Source organism: Lasioglossum baleicum, chromosome 2 (genome assembly GCF_051020765.1).
Source record: "Lasioglossum baleicum chromosome 2, iyLasBale1, whole genome shotgun sequence".
Lineage (NCBI taxonomy): Eukaryota > Metazoa > Arthropoda > Insecta > Hymenoptera > Halictidae > Lasioglossum > Lasioglossum baleicum.
The window spans coordinates 302002-325497 of NC_134930.1; the positions used below are offsets into that span (position 1 = coordinate 302002).

Sequence of the window (23496 nt, forward strand, 5' to 3'; positions counted from 1 at the left end):
GAAGTCGAAGATGAAATTGAAAAATTGAAGTTGAAATCGAATAAGTTGAAATGCAAATTGGAGTTGGAATTGAAGTTGAAATGGAAATTGAAGTCGAAGTTGAAATTGAAGAGTTGAAGTTGAAATACAAGAGTAGAAATTGAACTTGAAATTGATGTTGAAATCGAAATTCGAAAATTGAAGAATTGAAATTGAAGTTGAAATTAAAGAGTTGAAGTTGAAATCGAAGTTGAAATGGAAATTGAAGTTGAATTTGAAATAGAAGAGTAGAAATTGAACTTGAAATTGATGTTGAAATCCAAATTTTAATAGTTGAAATTGAAAAATTCAAGTTTAAAGTGACGAGTTGAAGTTAAAATCGAAGAGTTGAAATGGAAATTGAAGTCGAAGACGAAATTGAAAAATTGAAGTTGAAATGCAAATTGAAGTTGGAATTGAAGTTGAAATGGAAATTGAAGTCGAAGTTGAAATTGAAGAGTAGAAATTGAACTTGAAATTGATGTTGAAATCGAAATTTGAAAAATTGACGATTGGAAATGGAAAAAGTAAAGTTGAAATGCAAATTGAAGTTGAAATTTGAAAAATTCAAGAGTTGAAATTGAAGAAGTTGAAATTGAGGTCGAAATTGCAAAATTAAAGTTGAAATAGAAGAGTTGACATGGAAATTGAAGACGAAGTTGAAATTGAAAAATTGAAGTTGAAATTGAAAAATTGAAGTTTTAATCGAAGAGTTGAAATTGATGTTGATATTGAAATTTGAAAAATTGAAGAGCACGTAGAAAAATAAAAAAGAAAGTAAAAAAAATATTTATAAAAAATGCCGACAAGGGACACGAACCCCGACCAATCTCGTGGTAGACATTCGCTCAACCCGCTCGGCCACCGACCGCTGTGGCAAGAGGTTTTCACTCATGGAATATAACTCACATGTCGTATTTCAATATCGATTATCTCGAAAACGGGTTCGTGTTGGCAGCTAAAACCAATTGGATAGTTCATGAGGGTGCGTAAGCTATGTGCACGCAAAAACTCGTTGCGATCCGGCGTTCTCGATACGAGAGGTCTCCTCGTAAGAGCCATAATTTCCCGTGTTCAGTGCGTGACAGTAGATTTATCTAGGGTAGCTCTGTTCGTATATCTAGGACGGTTCCTGTCAGAGATAATATTGAACACCTGTTCGTCATCCGTAACACAATAATCTATGAAAACGGAGATGTGTATAAAGATTCGCAATCTACATCTAATGTGCGTTTTGTGAATGTATACCAATTCACACAAACGGTCTTGTTAAGTTTAGAGTGTAGAATAAAAAAGTTTATTAACAATGCAACATTTGTACATCGCTAGCAAAAGATATTCGAAATAACATAACATTCTTTTCTAGTTCCATATGTTTTATAATTTATATTCTATGATTAGGGTCAAATTTCTGTAATGATTTCCTTTGGAAAGGAATATACAAGCTATACAAATTGAAAACTATTGTTTTAAATACGTGTCACACAGTTGTCGGTAATTTCTCCTTTTATATTCAAAAAGCAGGCGCCGTTCGCTGCATTATTTTCTCCCGTGAATATGATACACACTAAGCCATTCAGTGCCGTATGCTGCCATAGCTTGCGCGCCCATTTGTTCACCGTATGAAATGTTTTCTCCACTTGATCGGTTTTCAACTTGTCTTCTTCTATCCTAACATGGCACAAAGTGAAAGCGTGCTCCATTGCAATTTGAGAAGCTCGGTTTACGGCCTGCTTATCATCGTCCATGACAACAAGCCGAACCTACAAGTCCAAAATTATAATTTAATAAATAAAAACTGTTCAACAAATTTAATTCTCTTGCGTTTTGACAACCAATACATGAGTTTTGTAAATTTTAATGTATTATAATATTTTAACGCGTTTAATATGTTATATTAACGTATTTTAATATGTTAACTTGAATTCGAAAGTAGTTTTTCAGCATTACCTGCAGCTTCCGAGATATTGAATTTTTAAAAAAGCCAAATTCTTTACTTCAAGAATTGTTTCTGCTTGAGCTGTAAAAGCTATACCAATCCATGTTTTTCTTTGCATAGTAGGATTCTGTAGACTTTGCCAAATACAACGATACATTTTTGTAAACATCATAATTATTTAAATAATAGTTCAAGAGAGCAAGGTTCTTTTAATGCACCAGTTTTCGTGGACACTTTTCAATAGACACATGTTGTCAAGGTCACCTTTCTGAGTAACCCCAAGAGGTTTTAGCCGTCGCTCGTCTTTTGTTAGATAGTTATGAATACGAAAAGTTTCAAAACTATACCAGTTAAGTATTGAAGGCTAAAACGACTAATATGTGCGTGGAAAAAAACTCAATTAGATGTAGTATGTAAGCATATTGGTCTGGGTTAGCTTTGGTATAATAACACATGCACCAAATCAAAATGCGGAACATTGTAAGCGTAGTCGGGCTTCATTGACGCTAAACAGCCGGTCCTCTCCGCCCCACACTCTTCTAATTACTGTTTAGTGACAGCTTACACAATAATAAAGTGTACAGTAATTCTTCGATCGAAGTCCTGGGTCGCCTATCTAATCGAAGTCCGGTGCCTACTCACTCCACTGCCAGCCAACGTTGCGCCGTGCCGCGCCATAGGGCGGCGATGATTGATCTCGACTCGGGTGTATCGGTGTGAACACCACAACATTGACTCGAGTGAATCGAATTCTCAAACTTGTTAATTTTCATTATTGTTTTATGGGGTTTTTACTACAGCTTATTCCTGGCATTTCTCCGATTAAAATGACACAAAACACGATATAATTTCAACTGTACTTAGTGGTTTAATCGGGCCTTTGAACTGTGCCGGCGACGTCGACTGTCCGCGTCTCTTTCTTTCCTATACGCTCTTCTTCGTTGCGTTCAAAACTTTCATCGTCGATTAAAGCCCTAAATACAGTTGAAATTATATCGTGTTTGGTATCATTTTGCATTAGAAAAATGCCACGAATATGTTGGTGAAAGTTCCATTAAGAAATAATGGAAAATAAAGAAGATACAACTTTGGTGATGCCGCACGGGCCTTTAAACTGTGCCGGCGACGGCGACGGCGACACGTTTCGGCCACGCGATCCTATTTCATTCTGTCCTTCTCTATGTTCGGCTCGTCGATTGAAGTCTCGGCGCGGTCGGCGCGGTAGACAAGACGCAGTCATTAAAAAATAGCCTCTCTACGCTACTGAACTCCGTTCAAAACACGGGTGTTGAGACTTCTCTCGATTGAAGAATTACTGTACTTGTAACCTAAATTTAACGTTTAACGTAAGTTTTTTGCAATCATCTCGGAAATTAAGTATAGAGAAAAGTTGTTCCGAATGTTGACCTTGACAACATATGTCAATATCAAGGTCATCCGAGCTACTTCCCCTAAACGTAACATTTACCACTATTGGTTATCAAAACGTAAAGTTAAAATGGAACCGTACAAAAAAAAAAGTTCAAACTAAAGAACAACTGTGGAACACACCTGGTCATTCTTATCGAAATTGTAATCGTCCATAATATTAAGGGAAGAAGACAAATATTTGGAGTATTCGTTCATAACTTGTCCACTGCCTACAATCGCAGCTGTTTTCTCGTTCTTCGTTACATGTTTGAAAAGTGAAGTGGCATATCTCCGGACCTCCGACTTTTTATCCGCACTTTCACGCTGATCTACTTCCATCTTCAGTATGTCTATATCGCATCGTCCAAGCAGCACAGCATCCCCGTAATCCACACTGTTCGCTAATTTCAATTTTGTTAGTTTCATCGAAGCCTTTGAATCTTCGGTTGAACAATGCCCGGCTTTATCCTCTTGTATCCTTTCACCCAGAAATTCCCTAACCAATGTTTGCAACTTTGTTTTTCTGTACCTATATTTGTATACAACAATTATAATTTTCACTTTTAAAAATATGAAGTTAGTGTGAAACAACAGGGTGGCTGGAAAGTTCCCGGAATTTTTTAAAGCATTTCAGCAGCATAAAAATACCGCACAAACGAATGAATCCACACACTTGACCGAATAATAAGTTTCATTAATTCATTCACAATGAAATGAACCAAAAACATTTACGACAAATGTTCGAAATTGCCTCCTTTTGATTCGATACATTTACGAACCCGCTTTCTAAAATTCCCGACGATGGTCGCTGGTAATTGCCTGAAGAAGGTTCTCTTCACGGATGAGAAAATTTTTACGGTCGAACCCCTACACAACCGCCAAAATCATCGCCAGCTGCTCAAGAAGGCTTCGGCAGAAGACTTCGGCCGCAAGCATTTTCCAGCCTCGGTCATGGCTTAGGCCGGTATCTGCACCACCGGGAAAACGCCACTGGTGTTCATCCCGAGAAACGTAAAAATCAACGCCGCCGAGTACCGGGAACGTGTCCTCCGGAGGGAATTAAAGCCGTGGGCAACGCGACACTTCGGCCAGGGTGGATTCACGCTTCAGCAGGACTGGGCGCCGCGCCGGCGCATTCCGCCAAATTCACCATCGTCGTGGTGGCGAAGAGCTGTTTCCCGGCTTTTGGGGAAAGGATGTTTGGCCGCCGAACTCGCCGGATCTTAACCCGATGGATTACTCAGTATGGTCCACTATGGAGCAAAAAATTTCAGGAAGACGATACGCCACGGTGGAACAGCTGAGAGCGGCGTTGACGCGTGCTTGGGACGAGATTATGGTGGAAGAGTGCGCGACCATCGTCGGGAATTTTCGAAAACAGGTCCGTAAATGTATCGAATCAAAAGGAGGCATTTTCGAACATTTGTTGTAAATATTTTTGGTTCATTTCATTGTTAATGAATTAATAAAAGTTATTATTCGGTCAAGTGTGTGGATTCATTCGTTTGTGCGGTATTTTTATGCTGCTGAAATGCTTTAAAAAATGCCAGGAACTTTTCAGCCACCAATTAGTCGAATGTTTTCACTTCGTGTTTTACAAACGATAATATTATTTATACAGGGTGTCTCAAAAGTCCTTCAACATCCGGAAATGGAAGGTTCCTGAGATCATTGGAAGCAACATTTTCCTTTGCAACAATGGCATCCGCGGCTTTGTGAAGGAGTTATGAACGAAAAACACGGACACCAATCAATCTTAACAAAGCCGCGGACGCCATTTTCGCAAAGGAAAATGATTTTGCTTCCAATGATCTCAGGAACCTCCCATTTCCGGATTCTGAAGGAATTTTGGGACACCCTGTATTGTTTGTTATGCACCATTTGTATCGCAACTTTTGTATTTATTGTAGTGACTAGACTGTGAATGTTTATGCAATTTTAAATTTTGTAGGCAAATTTTAAGGAAGTGGAATTAAATAAAATCTTATTTTCAATGGTAGTAGCCTTTGTAGATTCAAAATAAATAAATATTGTACCAAATTGCATCGAATTTTACATTCCAGCAGTTTTGGAAAATTGTCAGATGCCATAAATGCATAATGACCCGCAGTCTGGTAGTGACTCTTATTTCTGAATCAAAGTCGCCCATTAGTTTCACACCAACTTAATACATGGTGAGATGAATAAGTTATATAAGGTAAAGATGATGACCTGTCACCAGTAATGTTAAAGATTACGGATGTATCAATGATGTACGGATGCATCATCTTCAAGGTATGCAGATCAGAATTTAAACTTTGCCCTACAAGAATAGCATCCGCCGGAAGTAAGTTTCGTAGAACTTGCTGAACGTCAGACAATGTGGTCGATACATCCACCAGCATCTCCTTCGTTATGCCGCTAAACCGAGTAAGATAGTCCGTGATAGGATTTTCTGGTACAACCAAACTATCGTAAATAATCTGTAATAAGAATTTCATGAAATCTGTATAGAGAGAGTGATCGATAATACAGATAACACTGTCCAACAAATTTCAACTTCTTTTATGTTCCCTAATTACTGTTGGGTCCTTCTTATAGTGTTTTGCGCTGATTCCGAATCTGGTTTTAATTTTTATCCTATATGCACAGTTTTTGAGGAACACGGCTTTGGAAAAAAACATATTTTTCAACTTTAAACAAATATTGTGATGTTATTATAAAAGATATTGAATTGTTCTTTGCAGCAAAAGATTCTGTAGACCAGGCCTGGCCAACCGAAATGGTTTCACGGGCCACTTTGATGACGCGTAACGTTACAGCGGGCCACACTTTAGGTAAACATGCTTTTTAAAAATGTGATACAAATACAAAATGAATAAAACGTTATTTATAACAATGACACATGCAAATTTTCATTTACATACTTAATATTTTTGTATACATACGAGAAACAAAAGTTTTAATAGAAATATAAAATCGCCCGGCGGTCCGCGTGTTGGCCAGGCCTGCTGTATACTTTCCCGATATCCAATATTAATACATTATGATTTTTTAAACATGTTTAAACAATAATTAAGGACGTCGAGACTCCACGTTTGCACCAATTTTGAAGGATATTTTTCAATTTATCTCAAAAAATAAGGATCCAGCGGAAAATCCAACTATACCACTCGATAGAGCAGACTTTTATCTTGAGAAGCCACCCTATCAAGTTTGGATCGTCGACGTTTCTTTCGAACCAGAAAGCAAAATATCTTCGCCCGACATGAGTTGCCGCCAGTGGCGCTCAGGACGGGATACGGCGCACAGTGGGACCTTTCGTCCAAGTCGGAGACAAAATCAAAGAACTTTCGATAGAAATGAGGTAGAGCGATGAAATTTTTTTAAAATTGAAGCTGAAACTTTGCAGAATATGGGAAAAATAAGGAGATTATGGTAAGAACTTTTTTTAACGTTGAGAAAATTCGTTAAACTTGCACAATTTCCAGAAAATTGTGGTTTTTCCAATACCACGCGCGAAAAAAATGTTTTTTGAACATGCTGTACTTCATTTCCCGTAGATTTTTTTACGCTGATTTCAAATCTGGTCTCAAAATTTGTCTACGACGTCAGGATATTGCAAAATCGATTTCTTGAAATTCTACATGTTTAACGAATTTTCTCAAGGTTAAAAAACGTTCGTATCATAAGCTCCCTATTTTTCCCATATTCTGCAAAGTTTCAGCTTAAATTTATAAAAATTCATCGCTCTACCTCATTTCTATCGAAAGTTCTTTGATTTTGTCTCCGGTTTGGACGAAAGGTCCCACTGTGCGGCGCAGCGACGGGATACGGAGCGGCGAACGATCGTTTTAGTAGTCCCTTATTTTTTGAGATAAATTGAAAAATATCCTCGAAAGTGTTGTCTCTGCGTCTTTAACCATTGTTTAAACATGTTTAAACAATCATAATGTATTAGTATTGGATATCGCTGTATTCGGGAAAGTCTACAGAATCTTTTACTATAAAGAACAATTCAATATCTTTTATAATAACACCACAATATTTGTTTAAAGTTGAAAAATATGTTTTTTTTCAGAGTCATGTTGCTGAAAAACTGTGCGTATAGGGAAAAAATTAAAAGCAGATTCGGAATCAGCGCGAAAAACTCTATGTATAAGGACCAACCAACAGCAGTTGTGGAACAAATTTGGTGTTGGACAGTGTAATTAATTAATTTTAAACATACTTTCATACTTTCGTCGACCAGGGATATTCTCGTTAACTCTAATTCTCCAGTTGTAGTTCTACACATTTCACAATCCAGACCAAACATAGGAGATCTTGAATTGACTTCTAAATATGAATCTTTTGTCATCATATAACTTCCATACCTAAAAGTCAAGAACTTTTTTAATTACTTTAATTAATATCGTTACTAACAAAGTTAGGCAATGCTTGATACAATTAATGATTTTGAATGATTCAATTAATTATTTAATTAACAATTCTTATGTAAAGTGTCGATATAGGTGCCAGCAACGGTAATTGTGTGACATCACTTCATTCACATGAAATCGGTCGCCATTTTATAGGATTAATTAATTTTAATCATAAGCATTAATTTAAAAAAATTTTTAACATTTTAATCAATTGATACCCAACCCTGGTTACTACCTACTTTTTGGCTAATTCACCCTTCAAGGGTACTGGATAATTTTCTTCGACCATTTGACATAAAGATAAAAGCAACCTTGTTCTAGAAAACCTGTCTGTAACAGGTAATTCAGATGCATTTTTTGACGAATCACTGTTTGTTGATCTTATACAGTTCATTGGGAAAACAGTTTTTAATAATTTCACTACATCTCCTGTACTTTTTAAAGCAGCCTCCAGTGTTCCGTACTCTGGAAAAAGGATATAAAACTTGTAAAAAGTAGGGGTGTGCGGGTACCCAAAATCGATAGCCTACCCTAAAAAAAAACCCTCTCTGCCAAGTTTCAGCCCCCTATCTCATCTGTAAGGGTAGTTATCGAGAAAAATCAAAAACCAGTTTTTGGCCCATTTTCCTAATTTATTGACAATTAGAAATTCTGAAAAAAATCTGACACATTTCGGATACTAAGCCACATAGTAGGTATCATTTCCAGATTTTTCCGCTGCAAGCTCTGCTTGTAAAAAATGAAAAACACGAAAAAAATCCAAAAAATGCAGATTTCATATAGAAATCTAAAAGGTGCTACTCCAGATTTAATTTAGCAATGAGATATTATCAAAAGTATTATGCACAATTTTTTTCAGATTTTTGTGAGTGGTGCGTCATAGTTAAAAAAAATAAAAACCGCTTTTTTCGGCGTTTTTCCTAAGTTATACTTATATTTTCTGAATCATAAAAATATATTATGTGATATTTGTTAGCGTCAACGTGTTTTAAGCAAAGTCAAGGGCTGATGTCGAGGCGACCTTTAAGATTGGAAGGATTTATGGTAGGACCTGGGCGTACGTGATGCCCTGAATAGAGACGGATGAGAATAAACAGAACCGTCCTCGGACGATGGCGGATGGGCACTTTGGGCCATCCAGCTATCGTTCGGGAAGGTCATGCTTATGAGGATGTGACGAGTGAAACATGCCGAGGGTATGCAACCCAAGGCCACGCTGCCCTAAAGAATTGGGATTTTGTTCCAAGAGGATCTGGCCACGGAGTGGGGAAGGCAAGGGTGCCTTTTGGTGAGAGGACTGTGTTAGACCCCACGGCACTTACCCCAGAACCTTCGAAGCGAACGAGTCTTTTTCAATTTTTAACATATTAAACGTTCCTACGTTCAGAAAAATATCTCCCAGACTTTAAAACCTGCCTAATACAAAAACGATAATAATACTATGTACGATATATTCGAATATTTCGAAGGTGATTCCAACGGCGTCGCTTGATGCAGCGGCTATAGTCATAGTCAGGGGGTGTCGACTCCTTTGTTAAAAAGTGGGAACGAATTTAGTGACGTTCCTCGGTCCTCACGCTTGGTGGCAGCACAGTAGTGCCCTGGCGGCACCTGGCGGTGGGTATAGAAACTGTATCCCCACTCCACCCCACTTTTTGCTGGCGGCGTCGGTTTTTCAGCCATTTCCAGCCATTTCTGACTGTTTCTGACGCGCTCGTTGACATCGCTAGACCACGTCAGATCACATATAATTACTTTTACAATATAATAACTTTTATATTAATATAATTATTAATTACTTCATACTACTTAATATAGCAAGATATAAGTTAAAAAGGAGTTCTCTTGTGTGTTCTCTTTTGTATTTTTAGTATTTGTATTTTTACTTGAAAGTGTAGTATTTATAAAGTATAAAGCTGCAAGATGCCTGGATACATGTGTGTAGTGCCTAGTTGCAAATCTGGTTCGATGGTTCCTGCACATGTTTTTCTTAAAAACACAGTTCGAGCACTGCAATGGAAGCAAGCCGTAAATTCTCCAAGACTAGATGGGCTATTTGAACACGAGTTGAAGAAGTTTCATGTGTGCGCATTGCATTTCACAGAAGACGATGTTATTCCATCATTAGTCAGGTGCAAATTCAAGCAGGACGCAATTCCAAGTTTGCTTTTACCAAAAAGGCATACACATTTACATGAAGAAATGTGGGGTGATTTACCAGATGACGATACTGCATTAAATCTTCAAGAAGAGGTATGTATATTAAGGTAATAGATAACATGAAATGACCCAATATTAACAATAAAAGTGTATGCTAATGATGTTTGATAGGATAAAGAACCTGAAGTAAATTCTTATATGATTGCAGTTACTTTTTGGAACCAATAGAAAATCCACAAAACAGGAGGAATAATAAGCGAAAAAGGATGCCAAGGCGCAACTACACGAAGAAGAAGAATGCAAAAATAACGCAACTGCAAATTGAATCAGGTAAATGTCTACTATTCATAACCATTTCCATCAGTATACATTTATATTTTTAATAAATTATATAACTGAATTATCTTATTCTTATATGATTGCAGTTACTTTTTGGAATCAATAGAAAATCCACGAAACAGGAGGAGTAATAAGCGAAAAAGGATGCCAAAGCGCAACTACACGAAGAAGAAGAATGCAAAAATAACGCAACTGCAAATTGAATCAGGTAAATGTCTACTATTCATAACCATTTCCATCAGTATACATTTCTATTTTTAATAAATTATATATTGAATTATCTTATTCTTATATGATTGCAGTTACTTTTTGGAACGAATGGAAAATCCATGAAATAGGAGGAATAACAAGCAAAAAAGTATGCCAAGGCGCAACTATATGAAGAAGAAAATGTTATAAAGGTAAATGTTAAATGGTATAAAGTATTGTGTATTATGTATGAAGTTGTTATGAAGATGTTATATTATGAATAAGTATGTTGTATTATGAATGAGTATGTTTATTATGAATAAGTATGTTTATTTTGAATAAGTATGTTATATTATGAATATGTTTTTTTCGGTTCCTAACCATATTATTGTTGTTAAACCATTGTAAAAACATTTGTTAACTATGTTTAGACTATTTTATAAGAATTTTTTGGAAAAATATTCTTGGAGTACTTTTTGTAGAAGCATAATCCTCGTTCTTATAATATCCTATATAATATGTATGCCACTTTCCTTTTTATTTGACAGAAACAGATAGACCCTAATAAAACACAGTATTCATTAGGGAATAAGACACCTAGTAAAGATAAAAGACTTAAAAGTCAAGTCGATGCACAATTCCATGTACAAAATGTAAAGTAGAGCTGTAATACAGTAAACATAGTTAACGAGTGTTTTTACAATGGTTTAACAACAATAATATGGTTAGGAACCGAAAAAACATGTGATTAACTTAGAAAAAAAATTGACCTGATCGGGGATTCGTACCTGGTCCAAAAAGTCTTCAGCGGTTCCGCAGACGGGGACCATAGCCGCTGCCGCTGCACCAAGCGACGCCGTTGGAATCACCTTCGAAATATTCGAATACATATATGTAGGTCGTCGCAGACTATACCGACACGGCGGCTACCTGCACCGCGCCGCTAGGTCGTTTTGGGTTTCTTCTGTGTATTTCAATGGGGATGCGCATTAGGGTGGACCTAAGCTATACTTGGCGAAAATTTTTATCGAGATACAAAGCACGACGCCCCCCAGAATGGTTCTCTTTGGTGAGAAAAAAATTTGGGCAAAGTTTGAAATCGATCGAAAAAAAGGATCACGTGGCGCATTTAAATTGAAAATTTTGAAATTCATCGTAACTATAAAGTATTATATATCGTTGGATTTGTAATTTTTTTAAAAATAAGAATATGGAAAAATTATATGACCTTAATTAAAAAAAAATAACGATGATCTTGAAATTTCGAAAATTTCATTTTTAAAAAAAATTTTTTTTGTGCCATTATATTTACCATATTGAACAGTGCAACTTTGTCCTCTGACATTTTTACGTATAACCACAAATAACAGAGATATGTCATTTTGTATTGTACTATTGTACTATACATGTGAATGAATATTTTGAATATATTCTACAGAGAATAGTGATAAGGAACTATTTCTTATATTCTAATGTAAGACTATCCGCTTTTAAGATGGCAAGGACAGAGCGGGTCACCAAATAATACGCCGATCAATGGTGAAGCCGCTCGCCAAGAATGCATTTTATTAAATGAACAGACAAACAATACAAAATCTAGAGAGAGAATCCAAACTTGACAAGTCACTGGAAGAACGGGTCCTCAGACCCGAAGTGGCTGTAAGGACCCGCGCTGCCAGCGTATTTCATGACGCTACCCCTCTGGGTTTTCCCTGGGAGGGAGGTAGCTGTGTGGTTCGCCTGTGCTGCGGACCCTCGACGTTCGATTTACATGTTTTTCGCTATTGTTGTTTTCGTTGCGTCAGGATATTGCTGGCGGTAATCTTTTACCATTTGCAGTACCAACTGCTTTTCTTCCTCATTGCGAGCTAAAATTTGATTGTATGTAATCCTGTATTAGCTTAACGGCTCTTTCTGCCGAATCATTGGCCACAGGTAAAGCCTTAACTATATCTAAACCTAGTTTGTAAGAATCTTCATCTTGCCAAACTACTGGATCTTTTTTAAAAATTCTGTCAATATATTAAATCTACTAAAAAATTTTCGACTTTCGTCTGATATAAAACCTGAAATGTCCTCTTGCATGTGATCGGCCACATTAGTTGGTAAAATGACAAATTTTTTATAATAATCGCCGCTACTAAAAGATCACTAATTGATCACGAAACTCTTGTTCCTGTTGATCTTGTATCTGGGATCGTCGTTTATAACTCTTTTGTAAGACCTTCCACTTGTGGTATAATGACTCCAATTTCTCGAAGCAGCGACTGTTTAACTGAACTGGAATTCTGGCCTTTTCCCACAACACATCCACTTCTTTAACAACAAGGTGTGCACTAGACCGAAGGTTCAATTTCACTTTCCGCAAATTATAAAATAGCACTCCTAAAACTTGTCGTTTCGATGGCAACTTAGCGTCAATTATCTGATTTTCATCATGTTCTAATAAGAACAGTTTTTCGCGACTTCTACTCTCCATTGGGCTTCTCAATTTATATAGAAATTGAGTAGTCTTCCTGTATGACTACTGTAACGTCTCGCGTCTGCCAAATCTGGATTGAACGACGATGATCGCGAGTCCGATTTTGTAAGTTGAGGTGATAGTTGATCAAAGACAGCACTTGAGGTTGTATGTTCGCTTACTCGATACTGATGATTACAGTTCGTTAGCTCAGACAGATCTAATCGGTGGTTCTCTGATACATCTAAATCTTACTTCGGTGTGGATGTCGTTTGTTTGAAAAAGCGTGATGATTGGTTGATGGAGTTGAAAGTAATTGGTGGAAAAACTTGTAAGGATAGGAGTAGGAATAGGAGTGGGAGTTTAAGTACGGGTTGTTACAAAATTTTTAACGAGGGGTTACATCTGTTTCCCGGGTGTGCGCTTATGAATTTCAAGATAGGTAAAATTGTAAAAAAGTGGACTTAATGACCACGGGGTACATCTGGAGGTAACGTAATAAATTATATTCGGTCATAGGTAATAAATGGATATGTTTAAATATCTGTTATTTGTGGTTCTACGAAAAAATGTCAGAGGAAAAAGTTGCATTGTTCAATATGGTAAATATAATGGCATAAAAAAGTTTTGGTAATTATTTACAAAAGCACCACCCTCTCCGATTTTGATAAAATTTATATATGATATAGATATGGACATTTTGAACAACTTTTTCCTTTTCCAATATAGGGGGGTCGCTTTTAGTTTTCGAGATATTTGCAAAAAACTATCGCGAATACTGTATTGAATTTTTTGCATTCCTGGACACTCCGCTGCAACGTAGACCTGTTTAGGTGCGGCGTTTGTTTACATTTTGACGCTGTAGAGATAAGAGAGAAAACAGGGGGGGGCGGAAAGGGCCAGCCTGACACCACACACACCCACCCAGTGCTTAACACGCACCCAGTGTTTTTAAAAAGAAGGTTTCCGTTAAGAAATTAACATTTGCACCAATTTTCACTATCATATTCGTAATCAGCACGTGAAAATACGTAAGAATCTAGAGTATAATTTAGAAACAGTGGGTGCGTGTTAAGCACTGGGTGGGTGTGTGTGGTGTCAGGCTGGCCCTTTCCGCCCCCCCTGTTTTCACTCTTATCTCTACAGCATCAAAATGTAAACAAACGCCGCACCGAAACAGTCTACGTTGCAGCGGAGCGTTCAGGAATACGAAAAATTGAATACAGTATTCGCGATAGTTTTTTGCAAATATCTCGAAAACTAAAAGCGACCCCCCTATATTGGAAAAGGAAAAAGTTGTTTAGAATGTGTTGCTGCATAACATATATAAATTTCATCAAAATCGGAGAGGGTGGTGCTTTTGTAAATAATTACCAAAATTTTTCTTAAAAATCAAATTTTCGAAATTTCAAGGTCATCGTTATTTTTTTTTAAATTAAGGTCATATAATTTTTCCATATTTTTATTTAGAAAAAAATTACAAATCCAACGATATATAATACTTTATAGTTACATGAATTTCAAAATTTTCAAAATTTTCAATTTAAATGCACCACGTGATCCTTTTATCCGATCGATCTCAAATTTTGCACAAATTTTTTTCTCACCAAAGAGAACCATTCTGGGGGGCGTCGTGAAAAAAATTCGTTGGTCAAAAAATAAGGTCCACCCTAATGCGCATACTAGGCCGTACCGACGACCCGCCGCATCCCCATTGAAATACACCGCGGCGCGGTGCAGGTAGCCGCCGTGTCGGTATAGTCTGCGACGACCTTATATCGTACATAGTATTATTATCGTTTTTGTATTAGGCAAGTTTTAAAGTCTGGGAGATATTTTTCTGAACGTAGGAACGTTTAATATCACATAATATATTTTTATGATTCAGAAAATATAAGTATAACTCAGGAACAACGCCGAAAAAAGCGGTTTTTATTTTTTTTAACTATGACGCACCACTCACATAAATCTGAAAAAAATTGAGCATAATACTTTTGATAATATCTCATTGCTAAATTAAATCTGGAGTAGCACCTTTTAGATTTCTATATGAAATCTGCATTTTTTGGATTTTTTTCGTGTTTTTCATTTTTTACAAGCAGAGCTTGCAGCGGAAAAATCTGGAAATGATACCTAATATGTGGCTTGGTATCCGAAATGTATCAGATTTTTTTCAGAATTTCTAATTGTCAATAAATTAGGAAAATGGGCCAAAAACTGGTTTTTGATTTTTCTCGATAACTACCCTTACAGATGAGATAGGGGGCTGAAACTTGGCAGAGAGGGTTTTTTTTTAGGGTAGGCTATCGAATGGTCCAAGCTCGATTAAAATCCCGCCGGGGGCGAATTTCACCATCAAACCCGGCTATAGCCTTTGTTTGGGTTCGGGTTGGGATCCCGAAAGTTTATAAACTTCGGGGGGGGGGGTACCCGATGGTGTTTTAGAATTATTTAAATCGAAATATCTCGTAAACAACTAACTTTTCGGCATACATAGGTTAGTACTTTTTTATAACGAATGTCCGGATGCATCGATTGATGTATTAAAAAATACCTCATTCCATTTAAAAAAATATCGATGACCTTGAAATCTTGTAAAAAAAACAACCTTGAAAATTTTTTCCCTTACACTGTTACACGTGGCCCTTCAAACAGTGTAACTTTGTTCGAAGAAGTTTTTTTGTACAACGAAAAGTAACGGAGATATTTAGGTGTTCTGTTTCTTCGGACTCCAGGGTGAGGACGGCAGGGTGAGTCCGAAGAAACAGAACACCTAATTATCTCCGTTACTTTTCGTTGTACAAAAAAACTTCTTCGGACAAAGTTACACTGTTTGAAGGTCCACGTGTAACGGTGTAAGGGAAAAAATTTTCAAGGTTTTTTTTTTTACAAGATTTCAAGGTCATCGACATTTTTTTAAATGGAATGAGGTATTTTTTAATACATCAATCGATGCAGCTGGACATTCGTTATAAAAAAGTACTAACCTATGTATGCCGAAAAGTTAGTAGTTTACGAGATATTTCGATTTAAATAACTCTAAAACACCATCGGGTACCCAAAATTTATAAACTCTCGGAACCCCGACCCGACTGCCATTTCGGGTACCCGAAATCGCGGGTACCTGAAGTTTATAAACTCTCGTAAAAAGGTATTATACTATGTTTTCCATGGACATTTTTTTCTGTCATTGTCACAAAGAGAAGCGAAATATTTGAGCTGTAGCTTGAGATTATTTTAAATTACATGACTCATATGTGGATTCTGTGGTAGTCAATATATCAACAATATAGGTACAAGAAAATTATTGAACATACGTTTAATCAATTTGTCGCTCTGTATCCCAGTTATAGGAACTGCTGCTAGATCTTCTACAACTGATCCTCCATATGCTGTAGGTGTCACTACTTCTACACGATGCTCCAATTTGGTCGTTATATGTGGAAACATACTTTCATATGCCATAAAATGGTATAAGGAGAGGCCTTCGACAACAAGAACCACTGTATGCGTAACCTTGTCAAAAACATTTTAGGTATATCTAATGTAACTTTAAATATTTTCTTCATATCAAGTTTTTACTACATTCGAACCTCGATAACTCGAATTTCAAGGGAAGCATTAAAATCTCAGAAAAAGAAAGAATTCAAATTTGAGTTATAGAGGTTTCGACCTACAGGGGGTTTTTACAAAAGTTAATAATTTGCTGATTGTAATAGTTTTAAAGAAAGAAAGGTTCAATTTTTGGAGATGAGTTGTTTATTAAGTAAATATAATCGTATAGCAAAGCCTATAGTGAATATAATCTACCTACTAGGCTCGTGCAGTTTACTATTACATATTAAAGAATCTGTGATTTTACTGTGCGTTATGGAATTAACAGATTGTTGATCAATAGGGTCATTCCATGCCAAATCGATCACTTTTCGCAGGCACCATCGTCGATTTTGTTCTAAATGAAATATGTCGTAGTCCATGTGAAATTAGAGGGAGTTTAAGTCATCATTTTGCTGGTTTCGAATTTTTTTAGAAATGGCAGGCCTTCAAAGTTTTCAATTTTTTCCCATTTCGGCGAAAACGTTCCTCACTTACGAATTTTTATCTCAGGAACTGTTTGTCCGATTGAGCTACATTTTTTTTGTTTTATTCGGAATGGATTGGACTATTTCAAAATAATTTTTTCAACCCCGACAATCAACTTTATAATGTCGAAAAATTTAAACAAATTCTTTTTTTACGTTTTTTCAATGATGAGGCTCAGTGATTTAAATTTTGAAAACAATATGGTAGTATTCCTTGAAGTTTCACCTTTAAAATGAACCCTTGAAAAAGCTGGTATCGTTAAAATTGGCGTCACAATGAGCTGGTAAAGTACGCCGTGTACCTCCGTTTATGGTCCGTTGTCTATACTGCTGGTCTTTAGTAAAAAAAGAATTTGTTTAAATTTTTCGACGTTATAAAGTTGATTTTCGATATTGAACAAATTATTTCGTAATAGCCCATTCCTTTCCGAATAAAACAAAAATAATGTAGCTCAGTCGGACAAACTGTTCCTGAGATAAAAATTCGAAAGTGAGGCCTGTCTTCGTCGAAATGGGCAAAAATTGAAAACTTTGAAAGCCTGCCATTTCTAAAAAAATTGGAAACCGGCAGAATGATGACTTAAACCCCCCCCCTAATTTCACATGGACTACAACATATTTCATTTAGAACAGAATCGACGATGGTGCCTGCACAAAGTGATCGATTTAATCGAAGCAAAGCAGAGAATACATTTTCTTCAATATCGTCGCATTTTTCTACAAAACTTTGTAAAACATTTACTGTTGTTTTTGGCTTGTTTAGCTTCTACACTTGTGGAAAATAATTCGAGTTAAAGGAAGTTTTATTTCGATTTATAGAGGTTTTTAAAGTGCAGCGCAAGGGAATGAACAAAATTTTTGTTTTATAGAGATTTTCGAGTTATATCGAGGTTTGACTAAATTTACATTACCTTATTATATTTCTCGAGGTGACACCATCTTGTTGGCATGTACGGAGAGTGATGTCCATGTAAGGAGTACAATAACAAATGTTGCACGTCGCTAAGGAAAATAGGAATCCTATTTTCGCCTTTAATATTAATACTTATACTAGCACTTTCACCGACCGCTTTTAGACGAAACCGAGGTATCGTTTTAAGTCTCTTTTTACGTTCTCTAAGTTCCTGTTTCAATTTCAAATATTCATCTCCACTTAATCTGTATAGTAAAATATAGAAATCTAATTAGTCACTTTTATTAACAAACTATTTTCTAAGTATTCATTATGTATAAATTCATACAAACCTAGGTTTTTTATTAGCAAGCGGATTTGATGTTTCTTCTGTAGTCTCCACGTTTACTTGTGCACTAGAATCTTCAGAACGAGTCTCTTTTACATCTACGCTACAAGGTCGTTTACGATTAGAACTTTCTTCCATAGAAATTTCGCTATTGTTCGCATCAGTGGACTTTTCTGTTTCTTCAGACTGAAACGGTATGCAAAAATTAAAATTCACAGTAAACGTTATACTTCCAATCGCTATACCAACCGCCTTTTTAAGGGCAAGCGACTTCGCTTCTCTGTCCTTATCGTTCAATTTAGTAATTTCCAAAAGTGCAGCCATTTTCTTCTTCTTCTTTTCTATTCTTTGCACCTGTTTTGATGTTAGATTCTTCATATTATACTTTCTTCTTAATTATTTCCAAGGAAATTAAAATACTACATCTGAAAAAAAGAATGAACAGATCTCTGTACTTTCTAATATTAAAATAAGAATGGATACTGATTTAAATCTATTAACAAGTCAGATTCATAATGAATCTAACAGAGTCTAACAAATCTGAATGTTATGTGTTTCTTTTTAGATGAAGTGGACTTTGATTCTCGTTTGTAATCAATATTTAAGCATTAAAATCAATGTAGCCATACAAAAAATATAAATTTTCTTTTCCCTCTATGACATTTTTGGGGATAAAGACGTTTTAATCACTGCAACTGTAAAGAAAACGGCATGGCAAGAGGTTAAAAATACTTTTCATACTTCGATTATACAAAAAACATGACATTGAAAAAATATATTTTAATACTAAAATGTAGATAAAAGATTATTTGTACTTCCTCTGTCCAATATTATGGCATATATTTCTGAATACCTTTCTATCAGCCGTTGAAAAAGCAAAGCAAGATAATCAACTGCTAGTCGTTGAAATAGTAATATTTTATAATTAGTATTACAGAACAAAATTGAAAATCAATTAAGCCAAAGTGTGATAAAAGGTGGACGCTTACCTGTATAATTAAACTGTAACAAAACTCTTCTGCAGAATTAATGTAAGCTAAGAGTCGTAAATTCTCAATGAAATTATTTTTTAAAAAAGTGTAAACAAGTCATGTATACCATAATTTGTAAAAGAAAATAAACATATATCATGATACAGGACAGGGAGAATACAAAATAATGAAAATAACGATGATCGTGACACAATGATCAAAATAGATCAATGGCGAAGATTACCTGAAAATTGTAATATATGTAAAAACATTAGAATAATGTATAATGTATAATCTCAGAGAAACGTTGCATATTTCTGTATACGAAAAACGGTATAAGGATCAGACGTATCCCTTTATATATAAATAAATAAATACGTTTGTTCAAATAAAAATGCAAGGATATAAAGTTCTTTGATTTCATGTGACGAATGTCTGTAAAATAATCTTTCAATTTGATGTTTGCTATAAGAATTCATTTATAACCAGTTTTACAGTTTTTCTTTGTATTACTTGGTTACCTTCCATTGTTAAATACTAAAAATGCCACTTGATAAATGATACAGCATATGTTTTACTCGAATTATAAATGGGAGACAAAAGTACAAGAAATTCGAAATCCATCAATATATTGGCAATGAAAACCATTCATGAGTATATTTTGCATTAAACTTTTTCGAATACTGTACACCCTCTGTAGCTATATATTTAAATATATTCACTGGTCTACACTTGTCGCGTTTCCATGCTATTTAGTGAGAGACAACGAGACAACACGATAAATTTGACGTTTTGTAACAGTTTATAATTTTTTTACTCTGTTAACTGTTTAGTGAATCCATATAAAAAAAAACTGGAGTTTCTATTCTAGTTGCGATTTTCAAGGTTTAAATAGGGTTTCAAGTGAAATTTTATGAATTCTCCATAAGAAGATGTGTTATAATATGCAAACTTTAAATTGCTATAATTCTTAAACGGTGCAGTGAATCGAACCCAAACTTTGGTAATTGCATTAATTTAGTAAGAATTATATCTTGTCAAATTTTCAAAAATTTTGTTGCGTTTTTATATACCTCCAGAACATCCTTAACTGTTTTAACTTTGCCACTTAAATTTACTGGTAAACTATTCGTTTCGTAAGAGTATATTCCAAATAAAAGTTGTTTGGTATTAACAGATTCGAGACCAGGAACGTAGTCCTATGTCATTTCAAATTCAATAGTTGAATACTGGCAATGCAGTCCTACGTTGTTTCAAATTCATTAGCTGAATACCGGCAATGTAGTCCTACATCATTTCCAATTTATTAGCCGAGTATGGGAATGTAGTTTCTACATCATATTTTATATTCATACACATTTATATAGCAAACTCTTGCGGTTGTGGTGTCTGGAAGTTGCGAGTAAGCATTTTGTCAAGGCAACAACCTTGTGACTGTCCTATCGCGGTGCGATGTCCAGAGTTTTTATGTTGTACGTCTTGCTGACGAAGAATTAGCAGGTCGTTGCCTCACCGTAGCAATTCACTGAGGCAACCTTTCGAAGGTTGTTGCCTTGACGAAATGCTTACTTACAACTTCCAGATACCACACGGTATTCATACTTTTGGAAATTATATGTGGCGTTCTGCTAAGCGTCTCTTGCAACAACATCGCAAATGTGTTAAGTAGGACATTTTTTAATTATAATGTGTACCATTTTGCCCCCCTCAGCCTTGCAATTCTAGCCAATAATGAATGCTGAGTGGAAAACTATTAAGGAATATTGGGTTAAAAGTATAATAGTTACGCTCAAAATGTTCACTATTATATTAAGGGGGTAGACTCTTGTTTCCAGGATTGCAATTGTGCGGGATGCGCCTTTTCATCTCTCAATAATGCAAAGATGGGGTCTTTCGATTTACGAGGTATAATTTGTATTATTCGACAGCATGCTGCTGTCGCAGCTTTATGAAAATAGCTACATGCGCAACTTTATGCTTCCGAATAATGCAAAAATTATGTCTCGTAAATTGAAAAACCCCATCTTTGCATTATTGAGAAATGAGAAGGCGCATCCCGCACCCTTGCAATCCTGGAAACAAGAATCCTCCTTAAATACAAGTTCATTGGTGATCAATGAAGGCAGTGATACATGTATAGCTTGTCAAATCTAGCTGTGCGGTTGACCAAAACTTAGGAATGCACAGACAAAAACAAAGACCGCACTCGACGAGAGAAGGATGCAACATATGAACAGTAAGATACACACCTCGTCAAAAGTGCGTACTGTCCATTATTTCTTATAGCAGTAAACATACAAAACAACTGTTTATATGTTTGTGTGAATACACTTGTGTCACTTTACTTTTTAACTGAACTGTCGCCACGTGCATCGTTTGACAGGTGACGATATCCCCCTTGCAGGGGACATTCAGCCGCACAGCTAGATTTCATACGCTGTACAGGTGTTCCAAAGTTATAATTCATGCTATAACCATACAATCCTTGACGTTTTCAGATATTATAAATGGTTGACTATAAACTTTGTATTTTAGTTACTCTCAAAAAATATAATTGAGCAGATAATTCTTGTATGAACTTTGCATGCTCAAAATGTTCAAGGGAGACAATAAAATGGATAACTGGATTGTTTGGATTTCATTTTTTTGTTTGTATAGCAGGAGCTGATATTCATGCAATAGGATATACACACTTATTTGAATACAGTTTAGATAAGCGGTATGCACAGCGATCAGTGAATAGGAACTCTGCTACGAGTTCAGTAAATAAGGTATTCGGACAATGTTGGTTCAGTTAAATGGAATTCCACTGTATCTTGCTAATAGTTAGATTTTGATATCATATACTTTAATAACTTCTTACATATCATTCAATACTCTTATATTATAATTGAATATATGTATGCTGCGATAGTATCTAATATTGTATACCATGTTTGATGTCAAATAACTTTTGATTAGAACATTCGTGTACGACAAGTAGTTAACAAGTAAATTTAGATGGCACAGTTAAATAATTCATTTAATAGTTAAATAATGTTATTATATTTAATAATTACAGAAAACACATTCGTAATCGTTTTCTTAGTGTTTATTTATAATTAATTACGAACAAATTTTGTGATATAATCACATTATTAATGTAGTGTTCGTTGTAAACATCAATACTACAATTTACATGTTAGTTTGTTCTAAACCGATAATAATATGTAAAACATTAAATAGTACCATCGTTGCTACTTAGAGGTTATATTTTCATCGGGTTATTTCGATCGTAGCGACAATATTCCTAGAGAAAGCGATTCACACAGCACACATTAAATATAGTTATTAACAGATAAATATTTTCAATTCAATTAAAAACAAATATATTTGCTTTGAAAGTTTATATAAAAACGAAACACTAAACATGTACTTATGTTGTTTCAAACACACGCGTTTACACTGTATAGTGTATGCATAGTGTGTGGCGACTGTAGCGACACTCACCAATGTGAAGTTGGCGTTAAATTCAAATGTTTAAATTAGTTATTTTCAGCAGAGAGTATATGAGAGTGCTCACGCCCGGGTTTTGGCCGTGCCGCTTTTGTCTCCACATCATGTTTAGCCTGGAACAGCTCCTACATCATCTTTAGCATGGAACAGAACCTACATCATCTTTAGCAAGAAACAGAACCCACTTTACTGTTAGCACATCTGACGACATCTGTGACAATCTGTGTCGCTCGAATATTTCTCTTACGCCCTCTAGGATATATTCTGACTGGAGTGAGAAACAGGAGGCCACCAGAGGCCACCGACGGCATTTCGTCGGTGCAGAAAACACTGTATCGTGTTAGCAACGCGCCCGCGCGCTACACTCACCAGCGTACCTTTACTATATCCGTGTGCGCTGCTTGTGCGCTTATGCCAGCCACAATCTATTTTTAGCACTTGCCATGTTGCCATGTTGTATTGCTTTACAGCTTACGGAAACGAAACTGAAATTCGACTGTCGAGCCGTCGAGCGTATGAATCGCAATCTGGAGCTAGCCTTCGGGTCCCCGTGCAGCGAGGATTTTTTTTTTATTTTTATTTTTCATTACTTTTTTAATTACATTTTTTAACCTTCCAAAAAATTAAAAATGTTAAAACTATGTTCAAAATATGTATTCATTTTAAATAGAAACGTTTTGTTACTGTCATAATTGCATTAATAAAAATTGGTATATGATCGAGAACAGGTTGATGGTATTTATTTGGACTGATTGGAGAATACGAAAATGCAGGAAGTATTTTTTAGT

General features: G+C 35.7%; 2 protein-coding genes across 5 annotated transcripts; one reads left to right on the forward strand and one right to left on the reverse strand.

Annotated features, from left to right (window-relative positions):
- Positions 1–456: 456 nt before the first annotated feature.
- Positions 457–22814, reverse strand: LOC143216986 (uncharacterized). 4 transcript variants are annotated; one of them, XM_076440660.1, is made up of 10 exons: positions 22703–22814; positions 18492–18667; positions 18247–18428; positions 17913–18159; positions 16237–16435; positions 8010–8235; positions 7578–7722; positions 5579–5829; positions 3509–3896; positions 457–1781 (listed from the first exon to the last, which is right to left on the reverse strand). In XM_076440660.1, exons 2-10 carry the CDS (start codon positions 18618–18620, stop codon positions 1488–1490), a joined length of 2061 nt encoding a protein of 686 aa, XP_076296775.1. In that variant the 5' UTR covers positions 18621–18667; positions 22703–22814; the 3' UTR covers positions 457–1487. The 4 variants fall into 4 exon arrangements, with proteins under 4 accessions (XP_076296775.1, XP_076296790.1, XP_076296784.1 ...); XM_076440675.1 differs by lacking the exon at positions 22703–22814 and adding an exon at positions 19232–19255; XM_076440669.1 differs by lacking the exon at positions 22703–22814 and adding an exon at positions 19096–19216.
- On the forward strand, positions 8529–13536 carry LOC143217013 (uncharacterized). Its single transcript, XM_076440685.1, has 4 exons — positions 8529–10023; positions 10139–10260; positions 10356–10477; positions 10572–13536. The coding sequence occupies exons 1-2, from the start codon at positions 9694–9696 to the stop codon at positions 10181–10183; spliced, it is 375 nt and encodes a 124-aa protein (XP_076296800.1). The 5' UTR covers positions 8529–9693; the 3' UTR covers positions 10184–10260; positions 10356–10477; positions 10572–13536.
- Positions 22815–23496: the final 682 nt, after the last annotated feature.

What these genes read in the sequence shown, in the direction of transcription:
- LOC143217013 (XM_076440685.1), top strand. Translation starts at nt 9,694, where the DNA reads ATGCCTGGATACATGTGTGTAGTGCCTAGTTGCAAATCTGGTTCGATG. An exon ending in CATTAAATCTTCAAGAAGAG is followed by an intron (nt 10,024 to 10,138) that starts GTATGTATATTA and finishes ATATGATTGCAG; the next exon opens with TTACTTTTTGGAACCAATAG.
- LOC143216986 (XM_076440660.1), bottom strand. Translation starts at nt 18,620, where the DNA reads ATGAAGAATCTAACATCAAAACAGGTGCAAAGAATAGAAAAGAAGAAG. An exon ending in ACCTCGAGAAATATAATAAG is followed by an intron (nt 16,436 to 17,912) that starts GTAATGTAAATT and finishes GTTTTTGACAAG; the next exon opens with GTTACGCATACAGTGGTTCT. An exon ending in ATTTCGATAAGAATGACCAG is followed by an intron (nt 1,782 to 3,508) that starts GTGTGTTCCACA and finishes TTGGACTTGTAG; the next exon opens with GTTCGGCTTGTTGTCATGGA.